Here is a 22,205-nt window from a genome sequence, read left to right as displayed (position 1 = left end):
AATAAATGGTGCGGTTTCTTGTTTGGGGTCGTCGAGGGGTCAGAGAGTAGGGAGGAGTTTGAACCCGAACTTATTAAACTTTCCATTGATGATTTTGCTGTCTGTGAGCGTGTGTTTGTGTGTGCTTGTGTCTTTGTGTTTGTATGTGTTTGTGACTACAACAACATCTCAATCAACACCAACACTGCAATCAGCAACAACAACAACAACCAACCGTTGAAACGTGACCATCGTTTGTAGCAGTAGCAGCAGGCCTACCCATCTTACTAATCAGTCTAATCTCTTTGGCGATCATCCTCAACTTATCAAAGTTCACCAAACCATCCACCCGAGAATCATTCCCGAAGTGTATGAACGTCAGATCTTTTTTTATGAGCGGGAAAAATGGGATCTAGAAAGGAGGAATAAGTTTTATATTATGTTAGGACATGATATGAAAACAGTTGAGTCCGTACATCACGAATAATGTTGCAAAAATCAACCAATCCAAAAAGAAATAGAGAACTCAGTGTTATCTATATCTTATTTCGTATCTTTCGTCTCCAGACACTCGTCCGTTCAGACGAACAGCTGAATCCGTAAGATATGTAATGATATTAGAAGATAACGAGGTAGGCACGGGATAAGAAATTGAATGAACAAACGGATAGATAAAATGGATGGATGAATGAACAGACCATCGGCGGAGTAGCATTGAGTATGAGGTTGCGGTATTTCAGCATGTTGCGGGATGGGTCCATGAAACCCTGCATCTCCTGGGTGGATGGATGGATGAATGAATGGATAAATGATTGAATAGATGGATAAAAGAATGAATGAATGAATGAAGGAATGAATGAATGATTGGATGAATGGATGGATGGATAAATGGATGAATGAATGAAGGAATGAACGACAAACATATACAAAACCCCACCTCAAACAACTTGATATACTTGTCTGGCACCTTCTCCCAGGTCAACTTCAGCCTGGATATCGATCCATGCCCCAAACCACTCAGTATGGCAAACATAGAGTTGAAGTTTTTCAGCTTGTAGCAACGCTCTAAGTCAAAAATTTTTTTAATTTGATTTAGATAACAAATAACGAAAAAAATAGCAACAACATTTACAATAAGCATCAAAACGAAATGCCAGCAAGCTAGATAACCAACCAACCAACCAACCACCTAGTCAACCAACCAGTCAACTAACCAACCAACCAACCAGCCAACCAACCAACCAGCCAACCAACCAGCCAACCAACCAACCAACCAACCAGCCAACCAACCAGCCAACCGACCAGCCAACCAACCAGCCAACCAACCAGCCAAGCCAACTAACCAGCCAACCAACCAACTAGCCAACCAACCAACCAACTAGCCAACCAACCAATCAACCAACCAACCAGCCAACCAGCCAACCAGCCAACCAACCAACCAACCAACCAGCAATCTTGATGAATTGTTTGATAATCTTTGATCTCTTCAGCGAGTTAGGTTCACTACACACCTCAGTAATCACCCAAAACATCTCCTCGTTCACTATCTGCACATACAGGTGAAAAAATAACAAAACCAATTAAGAATTCAACCACCTACATACCTTTCCACACTGTATATTTTAACATAATAATTTATTCACAATATATTCAATCCAATTATAGAAAATTCGTAATTAAATTAACTTAATTTGTAATTAAAATAGCTCATGTTGAACAATATACTCTTGAAGAGATTTCAAAAAATATCCAGCTAATACTCAACCGCTAGGCAGAAATCAAGAAGTAACCATCAAATACTCATGTCGAAAGCCAATAACATTTTTTATTAACTAGAACCGTCGAGAACTTTTTCGTATTTGCATCCCTGTAGGAATTTACCATATCACTGGACAAACAAACCTCTGAAAAAGTGGATAACTTATTGGCAGAAGAGGCCGACAGCTCAAAGAGGTCATTTATGTACTCCAGTGGGTCAATTGACCGGAACATGTCCATATCTCTGCTCGTCAGATGGCAGGCCACGTCCATGTAAGGCAGTTGTAAAAAGTGAACTTCCACTGAGAGAATGCTGACCAGGTCGGGGTGGGTCAACCGTTCGGTCGAGCGGTTGTCCCTTAGGTAGAACCTTTGGGGAGGGGGCGTGGTCAGTAGTGTTATTATTTTTATTATTATTATTATTAATTTTTTTACAATTCTTTCTTCAGTATTTCTCAGTGTAATAAATAAACATGTGCAGAAAAAAAATTTACTACCACTACTATTACTACTACCATTACTACTATTACTACTACTACTACTACTACTACCACAACTACTACTACTACTACTACTACTACTACTACTACAACTAATAATAATGAAAATATTAATAATAATAATAATATAAACGACCTTGAATTGAGGGTGAGGAGTTTACTAAGGTCATCCAAATGATTTGCCAGCTGCCTGGTCTTCATGATACCACTGCCATCAACCGAGACTCGGCACAATGATAGGTGGCTTTTAATTATAATTATTATAATTAATAATAATAATTATTATTATTATTACGAATAATTCGTAAAAAAACAAAATGAAAATAAAATAACCAATGGAAAAAAATATCGTAACGAAAAACCTTTTAATATCAGGCAGATCGAACTCTTTGATGCACATATCTATAACTTCATCGGCTCTAGTATTCTATAGTTGGATTTTTTACTTACTCTATAATTTACTTATTTCGAATTAATCAATAAAATTCAATTAATTTATTTTAATATAAATAAGGTTTTATAATAATTTCTGTTATCACTATGTTTTCTTAAATTTTTTTTTCAATACACAAATTTGTATGCATGTATCTGGTTAGTTATCGTTGAGAAGACGTTTGATTCCAAGTAAGAAATGATATGCCGAAAAAATCTACGCCCGTCAGAGTTACTTAATTAAAAAAAAATAAAAAAAAAAACATAAAAATTTTACATAAGAAGCAGAAATGAAACTAACAAACAATTTAAAAAAAAATTCAAAACAAACCTTTTTAACGAGAAAGTGCTTGTGAGACTGATCGGATCTGTAGACGACAATAGGCATTATGTGGCTTGATTGCAGACTGCTACCACCACCACCACAATTACTACTACCGCTACTACAACTACTACTATTAGCGTTTTGGTCGCTGCTGTTGTGACCGCCACTGCTGTTGAGTGTCAGTGAAGATAATCTCGAACTGGCATCAAAGAAATTGTTATGAAAGAGTAGTTGTTGATCGTTCAAGGCCGCCATTGAAGTCGTTGATGACGAGGACGTTGAATTGTTTTTCAGGCTAAATATAGAATCAGAACTAGGGGGGAAATATTTTTTTAATGTACGAATCAAGCCTCGTAAACATTGGCTGTCTATAAATAATTCAGTTATCTTACTTTATTATAGCGTGATGCGAGAAGAAAAAGATTGAAAATAAAAATGAGAAATAAAAAAAATAAGAAAAATAAAAAACTTGGAAAAATTAGAGAAATTACTTCAATTCGTTTGCGTTATTGAAAGACATTTTGAAATTTTGAAAAAATTTCGAAGGCTGCTGTTGTTGATGTTGTTGCTTATGTTGTTGTTTGCTGTGTTGCTGATGTTGATGTTGCTTGTTGCGATGTTGTCTCTGCAACATTTCGATCTGTTGCTGCAAATGGGAGCTTGATTTCTGAGGAGATTGATGGTGGCTCGCAGCCGTCAGATTATGCAGCACTGATGAATTGATGTCATATTTTTGCTGAGCATTTCCAATTGAGCTATTCGGCACTACTGCTGCCGTTGGTGTCATCATTTCATTCAGTTTGATGTTCGCGACATTACTGCCGCTATAGCTGCTGTTTTTTGTGGAGTTAGGCGCGTGAAAAGTTGTCGTTGATGTCGCTGACGTTATGGCGGTTGAGGCCGTCGGTATGTTAGATTCAGAGGGTGTGGATTTGCGCTTGATTTTTTCGAAATCTTGAAAATAAAATGATTTAAAAGTTTTAATAAATCACAGCAGATAACAAAAGAAAAATAAAAAAAATATACTTTCAAATTCAACCGCCTGTTTCAACTAAATTCAACTAGAATGACCCCGGCTATTTAAACTCAACGGAGAGAAAGAGAGAGGAGAGAGAGAGAGAGAGAGACAGAGAGAGGGAAAAAAAGAGAGAAAAAGAGAGAAAGTAAAAAAAAGAGAAAGTTTGAAAGCCGCAAAAACAGAAAGAGATAGATGGATGGATGGATGGATGGATGGATGGATGGATGGATGGATGGACGGACGGACGGACGGACGGACGGACGGACAGACAGAAAGACGGACAGACAGATAGATAAAAAGATGAACCAGACAGGCAGATAGAGAGAGAGAAAGAGAGAGAGAAAGATAGAGAGAGAGAAACAAGAGAAAGAGACCTACAAGCAAACATAGAAAATTCATTAAATGTATTTACTTTGAAACGCTCCTAATTAACTTTCCTTTAGAAAGAAAAAAGTCTGTTTGATCAACATTGAAATAAAATCTTGAAAGAATTAAACTAAATGAAACAAGCCAGTGCTAAAAGTAGAATGAATAAGCAGGAGAACTATATGAAGAGGAGAAATTGATGACGACGATGACGACGACGATGGTGTTGAGTGGCGATGATTAGGATGAAGAAGATGATTATAACGATTGTGACGATGATGATAATGGCGAATTTAAAAAATTCCAAACAAACCAAAGATATTAGATTTAACGGTAATCATGAGATGATTGGTCGACTGGATGACGTCATAAGCCCTCTTTAGCGTCAGCCCTTCCAAACTTTGGTTGTTCACTGATATTACCTGCCACGAAACATTATTTTAAATGAAAAATTAATTAATTTGATTATTACATTATTATTATTTACTATGAAAATATTTTAAAAGAGAGAGAACCAATTAAAAAAGACAGAGAGAAAAAGAGAAAAAGAAAGAGAGAGAGAGAGAGAGAGAAAGAGAGAGAGAGAAAGAGAGAAAAACGTGTACCTGATCGCCAATTCTCAGGCCAGACTTAGCAGCAGGAGAATTCTTAACGACGTCGCAAACAAATATCATGTCGGACCCTCTATCAGTACCGCCGGACAACACGAAGTTCAGCGGTTCAACTTCACTCTTGAGCACGAGCAAGATCTGTCGCATGTGGGCGCTACAACTGCATATGGCGTGAAGCGTCGTCAAGTTGTGGTCGGCTTCCTGTTGAGGTTGTTGTTATTATTATTATTATTATTGTTGTTGTTGTTGTTGTTACTATTATAATCGTACTGCTGTTGTTGTCGTTATTAATCTTACTACTAGTAGTAATGATAGTAGTGGTGATAATAGATGCAGATGCAATAGCAGTAAAATTAGCAGTAGTAGTGACATTTTAGTATGAGTACTATTGAAGGCAGTAGTAGCAATATAAATACTTCAAATAATAATAGCAGTAGTAGTAGTAGTAGTAGTAGTAGTAGTAGTAGTCGTAGTAGTAAGTAGTAGTAGTAGTAGCTGCAGCAGCAGTAGAAGTGAATATAAAAATCACAGAATAGGTGAAAGGAAGAAGAATTAATCAGCCGTAGTGGGAAAAAAATTAAATTAAATGTCAGAAAAAAGTTTTTCGTTATTTTGTTTTTTTTTGGCGCGTTAATTAATGGCGGGAAATTTTATTGTTCTTAAAATTTTTTGCTTATTGAAGCAGAAAGATGGGAGTGCAATTAATCCAAGCGTTAACTTTGATATTATTAATATCTACTACTACTACTGCTACTAATACTACTACTACTGCTGCTGCTGCTACTACTACCACTACTACTACAACTGCTACTACTACTGATACATTACTACTGCTACTACTACTACTGCTACTACTACTACTACAAAAACAACAACGACAACCAGAATAAAAACAACCATAATTGACAATAAGCATGAATAAGTGCGGTGAATATACGAACTTTATCTCTCAGTGCACCAAGGAAGGATTCCAACTGATTGAATAAGTCGACATTCGATTCAAAATCAATGAAATGATTCGCGAGCCACGTGTGCATTACCTCGAACGCCTGTGTGTGACGTCATCAATTTGTCGATTTGCGGTCGGTTGTTTTGTTGAGTTTGATTGGCCGGTTGGTTGTTTTGTTGAATTTGATTGGTTGGTTGTTTTTTTGATTTCATCGGTCGGTCGGTTGTTAGGTTTTTGAGTTTTTGAATGATTGGTTGGTTGGTTGAATAACTAGTTTTTGATTGGTTGGTTGTATTGTTGATTGGTCGGTGATTGAATGATTGTGATTGGCTGGTTTGTTTTGTTTGTTTGTTTGCTTGTTTGTTGTTTGTCTAAAAAATATCATAAAAACAACAAATAAATTTGCACATAGTGATGAAATATATGCCATTTTTGTAATTTTTGAATATGAAAAAATATCAAGAATATAGATTTGTTTTGCATACCATGATTAAAAAAAACGAAAAACATCTATAAAACACTACGGACAAAATAACATCAGTAATAGCATTAACTAAAAAATGTGTGCACACACGTGCCGCTGTGCATATGTGTGCGTGCATGTAAGTGCGTGTGCGTGTTTGTTTGTGTGTATGTGCGTGTGTGTGTGCGTGTGTGTGTGTGTATTTGTGAGTGGCTTAATCCTTTAACATTTGGAAGGAGAATAGAAATGTCAATACTATTTAATCTCGAGTCGCAAGACGCAAGCGTTATCGCGTTCGTGTGTGTGTGCGTATGTGCGTGTGTATGTGCGCGTGTGTATGTGTGCGTGTGTCCGTATGTATGCGTGTGTCCGTATGTGTGTTTGGCCACGCGTAAAAAAATTCTGGATAATAAACAAATCACTGGAACATTTCCAGATGTATGAATGGACACGAACAAAAAGTATTAAAAAAATCTATTGAAAATACCAAGAAAATGCAAAAAGGTAACGAAATAAATAATTTACTAATGATAATAATAATAAATAATAATAATAATAAATCATTTTTTTTGGGTTACTAAATAGAAATTCTCTCATTTCTTAATGAAAGGATGCAGTTGCATGTGCCTCCAGGTGTTATACAGCCTCCACCTAGCTTAAACGCCAGTAGAGATCAATATCGAACGGACGCGCGCTCCAAATGAAAGTACCAAGAAACAAACTCTACGTAATAGAGGTAGGACTCTTTTTGGATTCAACCTCGACTATCGTAACTCTATCTATAGACGCTGTCTCTCTATGAGTTTGGAGAAATAATGGAATGAAGTGAATTGGATTGGTTTGCAACAGTCTGTCAAAACTCTCTCTCTCTCTTTCTCCTCTTTCTCTCTCTCTCTCTCGCTCTCATTCTCTCTCTTTCTTCTCTCTTTCATGAAAGATAACAATGATAATAAAATTGACCAGCGGCCAAAAATTAGCGCCATACTCTGCCGTCTACAGTTTCGCGACTGTATAAAAAAAATATTACGAAAAAGAAATAATCGCGAAAGGTTGGCAACTGCAAAATTTGGAAAAACAACATTTTTGTAAGCTTAAAATTTATGCTATAATTACGTAATTAATTAATTAGTTTGTTTATTATTATTATTGTTGTTGTTGTTGTTATTATTATTTATTATTAATTAACGCGGTAATTAGCTCGTCATATAGCCTATATATATTGTGACAGAAACACTATTTAACCGATTTTAAATATATCTTTTTTACTCTCAAACACTTGTTGATCAAAGAGCATGAGGGGATCGTACATTATATTTTATATTTTATTTATTCACACTCTAATATATAATTAATTATATTTTATATTTTATTTATTCACACTCTAATATATAATTAATTATATTTTATATTTTATTTATTCACACTCTAATATATAATTAATTATATTTTATATTTTATTTATTCACACTCTAATATTTAATTAACAATTTTCGATGGATTCCATTTGAATTTTGTTCTTCGGTAAATAAAAGAATGTTCCCATTAATATTATCATCCATAAGATGGAAAGACAAATTGATGTTTACAACTGGACCTCACGTGTGATTAATGTCGAATAAAGGCTGGTCGGCTGGTTGGTTTAAATGGCAATCTATGCCAGGGCATTAAATCTTTCGGAAAAACAATAACAACGATAATAATATAATTAATAATAATAACAACAACAATAATAATAACATTATTATTAATAACAGTAAAAATGACAACAACATCAACAAAATCATCATAAACATCACCCGCGACAGGATGAATAACATGGCAGCTAACGCATCTACAACAATATTACCATTGTTAACGAAACAACATCCTCATAATCTTCATCATCTTCTTCTTCATCATTATCAGTAACAGCAGCAGCAGCAGCAGCAACAACAACGACAGCAACAACAACGACAACACTCTGCAGCACAATTATCCCAAATAATTAGTTGTACGGCAAGCTTTAAAAACGCTATTTACATTCATGCATTATTTAGAATTCACACAAATAACCATTACATTTATGGAATGCATGTTTGTGTGTGTGTTTGTGTGAGGTGTGAGTGCGTGCGTATATGTATGACTGTTTGTTTGCGTGTCCGTGTGAATTTGTATAAGGATATATAGATACTTCCTCTTCTTCTATTACTTCTATACTACTATTACTTCTATGCACATGATAAATATAACTGCAAAGTTTATAGAAACAAAGAGAATTAAAGAGAAGATACAAACACACACACATGCACACACAAATACACACACGAAAACACACTACACTCATACAAATGCTTTTTCTTTCTCTCTCTCTCTCTCTTTCTCTCTCTCTCTCTATTACACAATTACACACACCTATTAATGTAAATGTATGTGTGCCTAAGCATTTGAAAATCCGGAACGAACGAACGAACGAGTGAATGAACGAAAGAGTGAATAATTGGTTAAATGAATGAACGAATGAGTGAACATTTAAACAAATGAAAGAACGCATGAATGAATGAATAAATAAACGGAGGAATGAAAAAAATGAATAAAAAATTCAACAAAATAAGCAATTAGGTAAGGGATATTATCAACAAAGTAGGAAATTTGGCGAGAGAGTTGCGTGAATAGAGAACAAAATTTCCATTAAAAAAGCTTCAAACTTGTTAAAAAAAATTACAAATGATGATATTGTTGTTGCAGATGATGTCATTAAAGATGACGTCACTAACGATTATGAAGTCAGGAGCTAAAGAATGTGGCGAAAATCAACACCAGCTCAGCTAAGAAGAAAACCAAATGGAAGAAAAAAAAAAATTCAATAAAACCGTTATAGAGATGGATTTTTTGTCATTGCGGGCAAACAGTGTTGTGTTTGTCCGCCAGGGATCATTATTTAATTTGCAACCAAAACATTGCTAAGATAACATTTGTCTATATATCACATCCTTTTTCGTCATTATCTATATCTTCAGTATCATTATTATAGCTCATGATATTTGTATCATAGTCTGTATCATAATAATAATAATAATAATCATCAATACCACCATCTTTATCACCATCATCTATCTATATCATCATTTTCAACATTATAACCATCCTCATCTTTTCTTCATCATCGTCCAAACCATCATCATTCATTCCTTCATTCATTCATTCATTCCTTCATTCATTCATTCATTCATTCATTACAATATCAAATGTCTATATAGTATGTACCAGCCAAACGACGCATAAATAAACACAACAAAAAGCAGTGAATGATAAATTACACACACATAAACACACACACACGCATACACACACACACGTATACACACACACACATACACATACACATACACACACAAACATACGAAACAAAATTTTATTTAGCAACTAAAATTTTTCATAGAAAATTGATGTTACAGCCCGGAAAAGAAAATTCTTTTTTAAATATATCCATCCGAGTTCCCGAATGATGTAATAATAACATAATAAATAAATAATAATAACAAAGTGATAATATAATAATTGTAGTATAAACACGTATAAATACACACGCACACACGTATACACACACACACACACACACACACAAATACACACACCACCACCACACGCAAACAGACCGACTTGAAGACATGAATGAATGAATGCGACGATGACGTCTTTGTATTACGGAATGACAAAAATTTTTTCATTTCGTGGAAACTCGATCATTTGATTGAAAGAGAGAAAGAAAGAGAGAGTGAGAAAAAGAGAGAGAAGAGAGAAAGAGAAGAGAGAGAGAGAGAGAGAGAGAGAAATGATAATATGAATTGTATGATGATGTTGAGAGTTAGGACAGCAAAAAATAAAATGAAGATGACAATGAAATGATGAAAGCGACAGTTACAAAATCTCACAAAGCATAATTAAAACGCTTGATAAGAAACAACGACAACGAAAACTCCCAACGATGGTGATGACGACATGATGGCGATGATGATTAGAGATCACGAACACACTCGACGGCGATGATGACGTCAATAGCGATACAACGCTATCCGTGGCGTAAGTAATGACGTAATTGCGCGTTACGTAATTACGCTGTATGTAAAAATATGACCTCACTCACAGACACACGCGCACTTATTCACAAAAACATACATACACGCACATTCACAAATATATCTAACACATATACGCAAACGTTCAAACACACATCACACACACATACACACACACAGAGACACACACATACAGACAGACAAACACACAGACAGACACACACACACACACAATATAAAGCATCATCAACAAAAACTAAGGAAACCATCTTTAGCGTGTGTAATGAGAAAGGTTATTAATAATAATCAAAACGCAAGAGTCATATTTGAATGTACCTAATAGAAATTCATTATGAATGAGAAATACCAAAAAACAAAAATTATCACCGATATAAAATGTGTTATATAATTATAAATATATGGGCGGCGCGCGATGGTGTAGCGGTAAAGTGCCTGGCACTTTTATTGCAGTAACCAGATTCGAATGCAAGAAGATCCCCGCCTACCACATGCAAGAAACGTGAGTGATGCGTTGTTGAGAGAGAATTGTAATAAAGAAATAAATAAATAATAATAATAATAATATTATTATTATTAATATTAATTATTAATATTATTAATTATAATTATTATTTATAATATAATCATAAAACTTAAAAGCATATTTAAATATGAAAGAATTGTCTTGATTTTTTTTACTTTTTTAAAGGCGAGATTCAAGCCTTAGGAAGACATTAATGACGGTAATGGTGACAACAACAACAACAATAATAATAATAATACAAACACACACACATACACACACACACACACACACACACACACACACACACATAGATAGACACACACCTCACCAAAAGTTTCAGATACAATCAGGCAACAATCAGTGAGATATCGTGTAATTGTTGTAGGACGTAGAATGTTCTAGCCGCGAAAAAACAAGACATTCACACCAAAAACACAAATAAACCGTCACACCACACGACACACACACACATACACGCACACACACACACACACACAGATAATATACACACCTTATCAAAAGTTTCAGGAACTTGTAGACAATCAGTGAGGTACTGAGCGATATCGGCCGGCTGTTTGTAGAATGTCCTGTATGTTAGCAAGAAATCTGGCACGTAACTGACGTCCATGAGGAGGTTTCTGTCCATTAAGTGCCTCATCAGCATTTCCGGGGTTGCCTAGACGTTTTATTATTATTATTATTATTATCATTTTATTATTATTATTATCCTTATTATTATTATTATCCCTGTTATTATTATTATCCTTATTATTATTATTATCCTTATTATTATTATTATTATTATTATTATTATTATTATTAGTAGTAGTAGTAGTAGTAGTAGTAGTAGTAGTAGTAGTAGCAGTAGTAGTAGTGGTAGTAGTGGTGGTCGTAGTAGTAGCAGCTGCAGAAGCAATAGAAAAGTTTAAATAATTATCCCACTTGTAGTGGTTGTAGTACTGTTGTATTATTTCTAGTGAAAGTAGTAATGGAAAAGTAATAATAACAGCTGCAGTAGTAGTAGTAGCAGCAGCGACAGTAGTAGTAGTAACAAAAGTAGCGACATTAGTAGTATCAGTGACAAACTCATTTGCAGAATCGGTTTTCACTAAGTACAGTAATTAATGTTATAACCGCTTCATCATAATGTACTGAGAATGAATATCATATAAATGATTTGTAAGGACGCGGAGAATGTATTAAACGATGAAATGAATTTTATTCGTCATAAAATTACGTCATCATGAATACGACATGCCCACAGCTCATTCCATCTAAGGTATTTTACACGCACTTCAGGTATTTTATGCGTACAAACTACGTACAAATACGGCATGTTATACAATAACCTGAGTACCTTATGTAAAGAAGTCGTCTGGTTGGTAACATTTTATTACTGACTTCTTGAAATCTACAAATCAAATTCTCACGTAAATTAAAAGTTTACAGTACTATGACAGTTTCTTCTGGTACAACTATTAGAGCTACAGTTGCTGCTACTACTACTACTACTACTACTACTACTACTACTAAAAAATAATCTTTAAATTAAAAAAAAATCAAAAAACGTAAAAAATAAAAAGATAAACGATCATAAAATAAAACAAAACCAAAACAGAGAAAAACTCACAAAAATAAAAAAAAATACCAAAAAAAAAATCCCAGCAAACGGTTGTTATGCCAGACAGGCGCAAGACAGTTAGACAATCAAATATAACGACAACAAATGGACTTCTTTAACAATGTAAAGGAAAGCAGAAGCCATGGGCGGATATATATACACATGTCTGTCTGTGTGTGTGTGTGTGTGTGTGTGTGTGTGTGTGTGTGTGTGTGTGTGTGTGTACTGTATTCTATTGTAGTGTATTGAATTTTTTTTTTACAAAATCAAGTCTTTCCATTCTTTAACAGATATTCAAGAATGCGAAAAAAGGAAAAGAACGAAAAAATTTTTCAATAAGGAGTTTGTTGTTGATTAATAATAAAATGACGTCATTTCCGCCAACTATTCCACAACACATACACACTAAATTCTCTGCCACTGTAATGTTTGTTTAATAACTTACCTTTTCTTTCTTTCTCTTTCTTACTTCGTAATTGTGAAACTTGGCAGAATAATTGGAACGTATTGTGCACGAGTGAGTTAATTTAGTTAACATAGGTAGGTTAGGGACACTATCCTCTTGTCCCAATAAACACATTACTTTCATTCATTCATTTCATTTCGGTTGAATTTTAACTTTTTGATTCGCACGTATTTCACTGCACATCATCATCCCACATTAAACATGTATAGATTTAATTGATTTTTCATTTCTTGAATTTTAATGGTATTTAATTTTGTTCATTCATTCAATCGTTCGATCATTCATCCATTCGCTCAGTCAATTTTTCATTCTTCGGCGGTGTGGGGGTGGTATAATAGCCCTGCCGTTATCTGCCAACATCTTCTCCCTCATGAACAGCTACCTAGACGTGTAGAATTCGTTTTTGTTTTGTTTGTACACACACTCAATACGCATACGGTGAACAAAAACAAACATGCTGCTATGATAAGAACATATATACAAACAAACACGTTATTTTCATTGCGCGCTAGTAGTTATTTTGTATTTAGTGTACCAGTTTTAAAAGCGATAACGAAATGGATGGCGTAAGCTTTCTATGAAATGCTTATTTTTGCATTTTACTAGCGATGACGCTACGGACGGGTCACTGCCGACCCATGTTATGTAATAGTATCCGTCGAATAGGCTAAGATCAAATAAAAAAAAAACTATAGAGTGAAAAAAATCCGAAAAAATCAATATTAATTCATTCAGATGTTAATCATTCGTGAACTTCAAATTAAAAATGGTCAGAGAACAATAATTAAAATGAGCAAAAATAGGTCACAAATGGAACAGAAAAAAGCCAAAAACAAAAACACATCAATCATTTTGCTCGATAATCCCAAAACCATCATCAATCACATTACATCAAATTTCAGGAAACTTCAAACTAAAAATACGCCAAAAGAATAATTTTTTATTATTCAATACTACGTAGAAAATTTTTCCTTTAATAAATCTAAAGAGCGCTAGCGTGGATCGAACTATGTCGTGACGTGTGCGTGTGTGTGTGTGTGCGCGTGCGTGCGTGAGATGTGTGTGTGTGATGTGTACGTGTGAATGCTTGATTATAAAGTTCGCCCGCACTACACACAGATTTATTTTATATGCAGGCATGCAAGCACATCATATCATACACAGAAACATCTGAGGAATCCAGTAAAAATTTGTATTCACCGATTTTAAATTCTGAAACATTTAAAAAAAATTAATTTTTGAAATTTCAAAAACAAACAAAAAAACAGTAATTCACCAATTCAGTAATTCGTCAATTCAGTAATTTGTCAATTCAGTAATTCACCAATTCAGTAGTTCACCAATTCAGTAATTCACCAATTCAGTAATTCTCCAATTACGTATTTTAATGCATTTAGCATCAAACAAACAAACAGACGACATTTGAGTTTGAAAATGTATTGCCGCTTAAGTTTGAAAAATATATTGCTCTCTCTCTCTCTCTCTCTCTCTCTCTCTCTCTATCATTTTTTCTTTATCCATCTCTCTATGGCCTCTCTCTCTCTCTCTCTCTCTCTCTTTCTCTCTCTTTTTGTATTTCTCTCTATCAAATTCTTTTTCCCATGAACTGTAAAAAAAATTTTGAGTTCGATTGTTCGGTGCTGTTCATGAATATACACACAAGGATTTAATATTATTTATCGAATGGTTGAACCGGATGACGAGAGTAGAATGTTTTCAAATTGAAAGAAGTTTTGAACAAATCTAGCAAACCCATCCAACGTCCATGCATTCTGCCAAAAAACTGAAACATTATTGAGCCAGACAGTCTAATCATTAAAAAACAACACATTCTACAATGGGGTTTTCCATTCAAGACATTATAGAAAAAAAAGAAAAACTGCGAAACACGAAACATAGATATACAAAACTTTAAAATGTGACCCAGATGAATGTTTCGAAATTTTTTATTACAATCATTAACCGGACATACAGCGACACGGCATACACATCATTCAGACCTAATTGCTCCCTAACATGCACAGCTGTTTGTTTACGAGTAAGAAAAAGTACTGTTTTATAACACGCAATTCTATTTACATGTAAAAAAACGTATTGCTTTTTAACATGCGCGCATATTTATACAGGAAAAAATGAAAAAATAATTTTTTGAACATGTAATTACAATAATTTTAAAATAAAAATAAATGGCCAAACGCAACACAAAACACGAAATTTATTTTTTTTCAACGGACTCAATCTCTCAATCTGAGAAAGGATAATAATAATTAATAACATAAATAATAAATATAATAAAAATAAATAGTAATAAAAATTTATACAGTTAAAAAAACTTTGGAAGCCTGTTTGCTGGAAAAAAAAATTTTGTTCCTATTAAAGCATTTCTAAATGAAAGAATAAAAAATAGACAAAACCCTTCCGAAGAAAACTTCGACTAAGGAAATTGAAAATGCCATTAGGATGACATTTAGAAAATGGCATATCAGTATAAAAGTAGAAATGAATAAGTAATTGCCATAGTAACTCGCTATATACATATATAGTAGCCATAGTTTAAAACATGTATAAACATATCACCCACACATGTAATCATGAATATATCGGTACTTGTATAACATGCACATATACGCCATTGAGATGTACTTTAATTTCCCCCTCCCCACACACACACACACACACACACACACACACACACACACACACACACACACACACACACACACACATACAGTGACGAGTGAATTCTTTGTCAGAAAAAAAAACATCAAAATGAAATAGAAACAAAAAATGTTCTCTCTCCCAAAAAAGTCTTAATATTAATGAGGTTCTCTTGTATATAAATACAACATCTGCATGCACAGTCACACACACGCACACGCACGCACACACGCACGCACACAAACACACTCTTTGGGTGTGAACCCTGTTACTACAACATAATAAAATACAATACAATACAATACAATACAATACCAAACCCTAAACTGCGATACAATACAATACCAAACAATACAATGTATTACAACATAATAAACGAACAGTACCATACATACCTTCCCACTCCATACAACACAATACAGCCAGGCGTCTGCAGTTATTTCTGCACTAGATAATTAACACTAATTAATTCACCGTCAGAATCATATTATATCATAGCAGTTGATTAATATTTGTGATCAAATATAATGAGAAAGATAGAGAGTGAGAGAGAGAGAGAGAAAATATGGAGAGAAAGAGGGGGAAAATAGAATGAAACAGAAAAATGAAAGAGAAGAAAGAATGATGTATGTACAATATCAAAAGAAAGACACACCCACACACAAAGAGAGAGAGAGAGAGAAACAGAGAGAGAGAGAGAGATATAAACGAACAATTTTGCAAAAGTTTATTACTGAGGTTAAAGTATTTCTAAACATTGGTTTCCTTACTGGCAATGTTTGCTTAGACAGAAGAATCTTTATGTTTCAAATATCAGTTCCTCTTTTTTGAATAAATAAATAAATAGATAGATGGATGGATGGATGGACCCACTTATTTGCGCTGGAGAAACGTCGTTAAAATTGAATATTTGCCTAAAAGACATCGATTTTTATGCAATTATATTTTTATTTTGATATAAATACAAGTGCGTGCATGCGTGCGTGTGTGTGTGGCGTGCGTGCGTGCGTGTGTGTGTGGCGTGTGTGCGTTTCATATTTTAATTGAATGCACCCAAATAGTGATAATGGAAAATTTCGACGGCAAAAATTTGAGCGAGGCAAGATGCGCCGGGTGAATCAACCACGAATAATTTCCGCGTGCACGCAAGCGCCAAAAGGCAGCAAAAACATTAGAACATTTTTTAAATTTCAATTTTGAATTTTAGTTACATAGCGCCAAAAGGCAGCAAAAACATTAAAACATTTTTTTAATTTCAATTTTGAATTTTAGTTACATAGACACAAATCTAATAATATAATATTAATATCTTATGATATATATATATCTATCTCCTATATATCTTGTTTTATGTGAATCCGTTTTTTCCCCAAATATAAAAAAATATTTTTTTAAATTGTTCAGTCCTAGCATTGCACAGAAGTGCCTGTAAACTGCTTGAATGATGATTTAATAAGGACAATAACAGTCTAATTGGCTGTTGAAGTTTTTTTATTTACGGCACGGTTGCCTACGTAAAAAAAAGTCTAATTGAGCTAAAATTGTACCTGGAAAAATTAGAATTTTGAACAGTGAATGCTTGAAATGTTTGGAAATCAACTTTTTATTTTATTTTTAATAAAATTATTCACATGGGAAGTTGAATTTTGGAAGAAAATGTCTTTGGAACATCAAAAAACAAAAACAAAGCCAAAAAATTACACTAACAAAAAGTTCAAAAAGACGATATAGGAAAAAAAATAAAAATTGTCTAAAGGAGTAACATAGAATAAAATAAAAATTAAAAAAATAATGAAAAAAACGAGAAAACCCAGGAAAAAAAGAGAATAAAAACGAAAGAGTTATGGTTTTGCTGTTTGAAGTAAATTTCTGTAAATGTAGATTTTAAAATTTAAATCTCACAAGCTATTTCTTGATGTGTTGATATAGATCTTGTTGACACTTCAAAATATTCCGAAATGTATCGAAATGTTTCGAAGCATATCGAAATGTTTAGAAATATATCGAAATGTTTCAAAATGTATGTTAACGTCTCGAAATTTATATAAGTTTCGAAATGTTACGAAACATTTTCAAAATGTTTTTAAATAACCTGAATGTCAGCTTGATGCTTGTCCCCATAGGCTTGTTACTGGCAAGAGTTTTTTATTTTTTAAACTTTAAATTTTATTAATTATTAATGTATATGTGCGTAGGTATGTATGTGTGTGTGTGTGTGTGTGCGTGTGTGTACGTACGTGCGTATGCTATGCGCGTGTGTGTGTAATTCTTGATACCTTAAACAATGTGTAATGCAATAAGAAAGACAAACTTCACATTTAAAAAAATTCTGACTCCCGTACGCATAATGATAATAAACCACGTCTCAAGAGAATGGGAAATATGAAAAATGCATCATTAATATTCTGAAATTTGAAAAAAAAACGAAGAAAAAATGTATTATTCAGAGATGAAAAAAGAGAAAGAAAAAGAGAGAGAGAGAGAAAAAAAAAGAGAGAGAGAGGTGCGTGATTCTTTAGAAGCTTTTTCTAGATTAAAAATCTCAAACTTGCATAACTTTTATAAAATGTTTCACCGATTTGAAAGTAATAAAACGGGATGAAAAAATAGAAAACCGAACAAAATTAGCAATAATTTTGACGTAAAAACGACAAAATAAAGAGAAAAAAAAATTTTTATTGATTACAACTGACATCAAACTTTGACAAACATACACAGATTGAAGAGCCTATTGTTATAAAATCTAATAATTTTGGACAAAAACCTATAGGAATTCAAAAAAATCCATGTTTGTCACATGCAAAAGAATGTATGATGCGTTCATTCTTACGTATTTAAGTACACTGAGTGTGTGTGTGTGTGTTATCTGTGTATGTGTGTGTGTGTGTGAGAGAGAGAGAGAGAGAGAATTGTATGTACGTTTGTGCGGTTTGTGTATGTGAGAGAATGAGAGTAAGTATGCGTGTGCGTGTGAGTGTGTGTGTATGTGTGTGTGTGTGTGCGTGTGTGTGTGTGTGCGCCACCACGTTTGAATGAAATCGTTGAGTACTACAATAATTCAGTTACTTAGAACTATAAATAATCCTGTTAAGCAATGTGAGGACGTTGAATTTCGCAGATATAATTGGTTTTAAGTGATGACATTTAGTCACAATAAACCAATAGTATTGGGGTATGTGTGTCTGTGTTTGTGTTTGTTTGTGTGTGTGTGTTACATACATACATACATGCATACATACATACATACATATTTACATACATACATACATACATACATATATACATACATACATACATACATACGGCGAAAGACCATGCGGCGACGACTTTTCCACCGCTCGTTTGTTGGCCATGTCCAGCGTTGCCAGCTGTGGGTGGTTGAGATCGTGGCCTAACACCTCTGTGGGCACCAGGCTTGACGACGAGTCTGTGAGATTTGCCATTGGCTTCAGACTTGGCCTGGTCATTCAGAATAAATACACGTGCCGATGTGGCGCTGGGGCGGACGAGTTTGGGCACCACGGTTTGGTTTGTCGCCTGGGTGGGGGCCGTCAACTACGTCACTCAGCGCTAAACGATTACGTTTGTCGGCTCTTCTCCAAGGCTTCAATCCCGGTTCTCAAGGAACCATCCGGCATTTCTGCGCATGATGGTAGGCGCCCGGACGGATGCACACTAATACCTTGGAGAGCCGACAGATGTTTGGCGTGGGATGTTACGGTCCCTGGCACCCTCGCCGAACGATACGTAAACCTGACAAGTAAAGAATGCGGTTTGGCCGCGGCCAGGGCAGCGGACGAGAAAATGAAAAAATATGGGAACGCCCTCCTCTCGATGGAATTCTTGCCAATATGCATCGAGGTTCTTGGCCCGATGGACCCCAACACCCTTAAATTTCTCAAGGAAATATGCAAAATGATCAGCGTCAGATCAGGCGACAGCAGGGAACTGTTTTTCGCAACTAACCACATTTCGTGCTTGTTGCAGCGGTTCCTGCGTGTCTGTGTGCTTGAAAATATCCAGCTGAATGCCGACATGTGCAATTAACGACAAATCAAAGTGTTAATCCATTTGTTACTTGATGTTTGACGGTTCAGTGCCACTCATCATGTTTTGGTTTTAACATACATACATACATACATACATACATACATACATACATACCATCATGGTCTTGTTTGTCGTTTGGGCGGAGGTCGCCAGCAGCGACATTCAGCCATAAACGATTTTGTGTGCCGACTTTTCTCCAAGGCCTCAATTCCGGTTTTAAAGGAACCGTCGGGCATTGCGGCGCACGACGGTAAGCGCCCTGACGGGTGTACCTTGATCCCTTGGAGAGCCGGCAGGTGCTTGGCGTGGGACGTTACCGTTCCGGGCACCTTTGCTGAGCGCTACGTGCAGCTTACTAGCAAAGAAAGCGGTTTGGCTGCAACCAGGGCATCTGACGAGAAGATCAAAAAGTACGACGGAGCTCTCCCCTCGATGGAGTTTTTACCGATTTGTATCGAGGTCCTCGGCCCCATGGACCGTATCACCTCCGGGTTTTTCAATCGGATTTGTAAAAATATCAGTATTAGGTCAGGCGATAGTAGGGAATATTTTTTTGCTATGAATAATATCTCGTGCATTCTGCAGCGGTTTTTGCGCGTCTGTGTGTTGGAAAATGTGGAGTTGAATGCCGACGGGGTTGAGTGACGTTATAGCAAATAAAATCAAATTTAGTCAGACGCTTGGCTTTTGGTGTCATTCGTCAATGATTTGGTTTTAACATACATACATACATACATACATACATACATACATACATACATACATACATACATACATACATACATACATACATACATACATACATACATACATACATACATACAAACATGCATGCATGCATACATACAGGCAATTGTATTGATCGAAATGTGAAGCATTAACTTTCTCAAACATTTGCACACTTGTCCATTTACATTAGTTCGTAAGTTTAGTTAGCAATATTTCAACTGATGGTTTCAAGTGCTACCTTATAATTTCGTATGCATGCATTGCTTCGCATACTTATTTGAATTTTAATAGTTGGTTCGTTGATTGGTTCGTTCCTTTGTTCGTTTGTTCGTTCGTCTGATTGTTCGTTCGTTTGTTCGTTCGTTCGTCTGATTGTTCGTTCGTTTGTTCGTGTCTTTGTTCGTTCGTTTGTTTATTTGTATGTGACTACAACAAGACATGCAATTTGGTGGTGGCACAGCATGCATTAAATCACACACACCTACTATTCGGTGTAGTGGATTATGTATGTTTGTGTGTATGTACGTGTGTATGTCTGTGTGTATGTACGTGTGTTTGTATGCATAATAACTATTACCGTTAATTTCCTAAAAAAAAAAAATTTACCGTGCAAACGTGAAATTTGATATATTTTCGAATATTCAATCGCATTTAAATGAAAACAGACCAACATATACACACGCATGCACACACACACACACATGTATATGTAGAAACACACACACACACATACACACGCACATAAGCAAACATGCATCTCCAAGAAAGGACGGAAATAAATCTATCAGAATTAACGGACAAGCAATCGTAAAGCATGAATGAGTGACCGCAGCTCTATTTAAATCTTTGAGGCTCTTTTCCGCTCTCCGTATCTTTATGGTCACAACGTTACTAATTATGATGCTCTCTTTTATGTGCCCTTGTGGCTTGCTCTTTCTCTCTCTCTCTCTCTCTCTCTCTCTCTCTCTCTCTTTCTTTCTCTCTCTCTCTCTCTCTCTCTTTCTCTCTCTTAGTTCTCTTTTTTGTCTTTCATTGCTTTCTTCGTTTTTTGTTCCTATTTTTCTCTTTTTTCTTCTTTCCTTCTTGTATGCTCTCCCTCTCTCGCTCTTTCTCTCTTTCTTTATATCTGCATATCTCTCTCTCTCTCTCTCTTTCTCTCTCTCTCTCTCACACACACACACACACACACATAAACATACATACATACATACATAAACACACACGCGCGCGCGCGCGTGTTTCAGTTCTTTGTGGAAGAATAAGCAAATTGAATAGAAAAAAAATCAATTTTTTTCTTTTTGTGTGAAAGGAAGTAATGTAACAACAACAACAACGGCAACAACAACAACAGCAAATACAACAAAAACAACAACAATAATAATAATAACGCATTTCATTGAAATTGGAAAAATATGAATGAACGAGTGGATCGATAATAATAATAATAATAATAATAATAATAATAGAAAATCAACTTTATTTAAATATAACAGGTAGCTGGTATAAACAACAATAATAATAATAAATAAATAAATAAATAAATATGTAATACTAAATAGTTAATAAATAATAATAATAATAATAAAAATAGAAATGACAATAAGAATAAAGTCTTTACTCGGATTAAAATACTTTAAATAAAGATTAAATGATATTAGCCATTTCATTCATAAGGCTGCCAAAAAATGGGAGGAACGGG

At 34.7% G+C, this 22,205-nt stretch overlaps 2 protein-coding genes across 2 annotated transcripts in view; both read right to left on the bottom strand.

The window, feature by feature from the left end:
• Positions 1–262: 262 nt before the first annotated feature.
• Positions 263–2,007, bottom strand: HELRODRAFT_124307 (hypothetical protein; the record flags this gene model as incomplete). Its single annotated transcript, XM_009022975.1, has 5 exons — positions 263–391; positions 678–755; positions 917–1,044; positions 1,427–1,522; positions 1,878–2,007. Coding segments are annotated over 5 exons (561 nt in total), but the record flags the coding sequence as incomplete, so codon positions are not given.
• A 2,664-nt stretch (positions 2,008–4,671) lies between these two features.
• The window catches only part of HELRODRAFT_82965 (hypothetical protein), a gene marked incomplete at both ends in the record, with an annotated part of 29,344 nt that continues 11,810 nt past the window's right edge, over positions 4,672–22,205 (bottom strand). Inside the window, 4 exons of the mRNA XM_009022974.1 lie at positions 4,672–4,800; positions 4,984–5,190; positions 5,931–6,038; positions 11,494–11,658. Of these exons, the coding sequence (XP_009021222.1) occupies positions 4,672–4,800; positions 4,984–5,190; positions 5,931–6,038; positions 11,494–11,658 (609 nt within the window). The remainder of the gene's footprint in view (positions 4,801–4,983; positions 5,191–5,930; positions 6,039–11,493; positions 11,659–22,205) is intronic.

This window comes from Helobdella robusta, assembly GCF_000326865.2.
Source record: "Helobdella robusta unplaced genomic scaffold HELROscaffold_34, whole genome shotgun sequence".
Taxonomy (NCBI): Eukaryota; Metazoa; Annelida; class Clitellata; order Rhynchobdellida; family Glossiphoniidae; genus Helobdella; species Helobdella robusta.
Note: the sequence above shows the minus strand (reverse complement) of the source record. Positions and strands in the feature narration are given on the sequence as shown.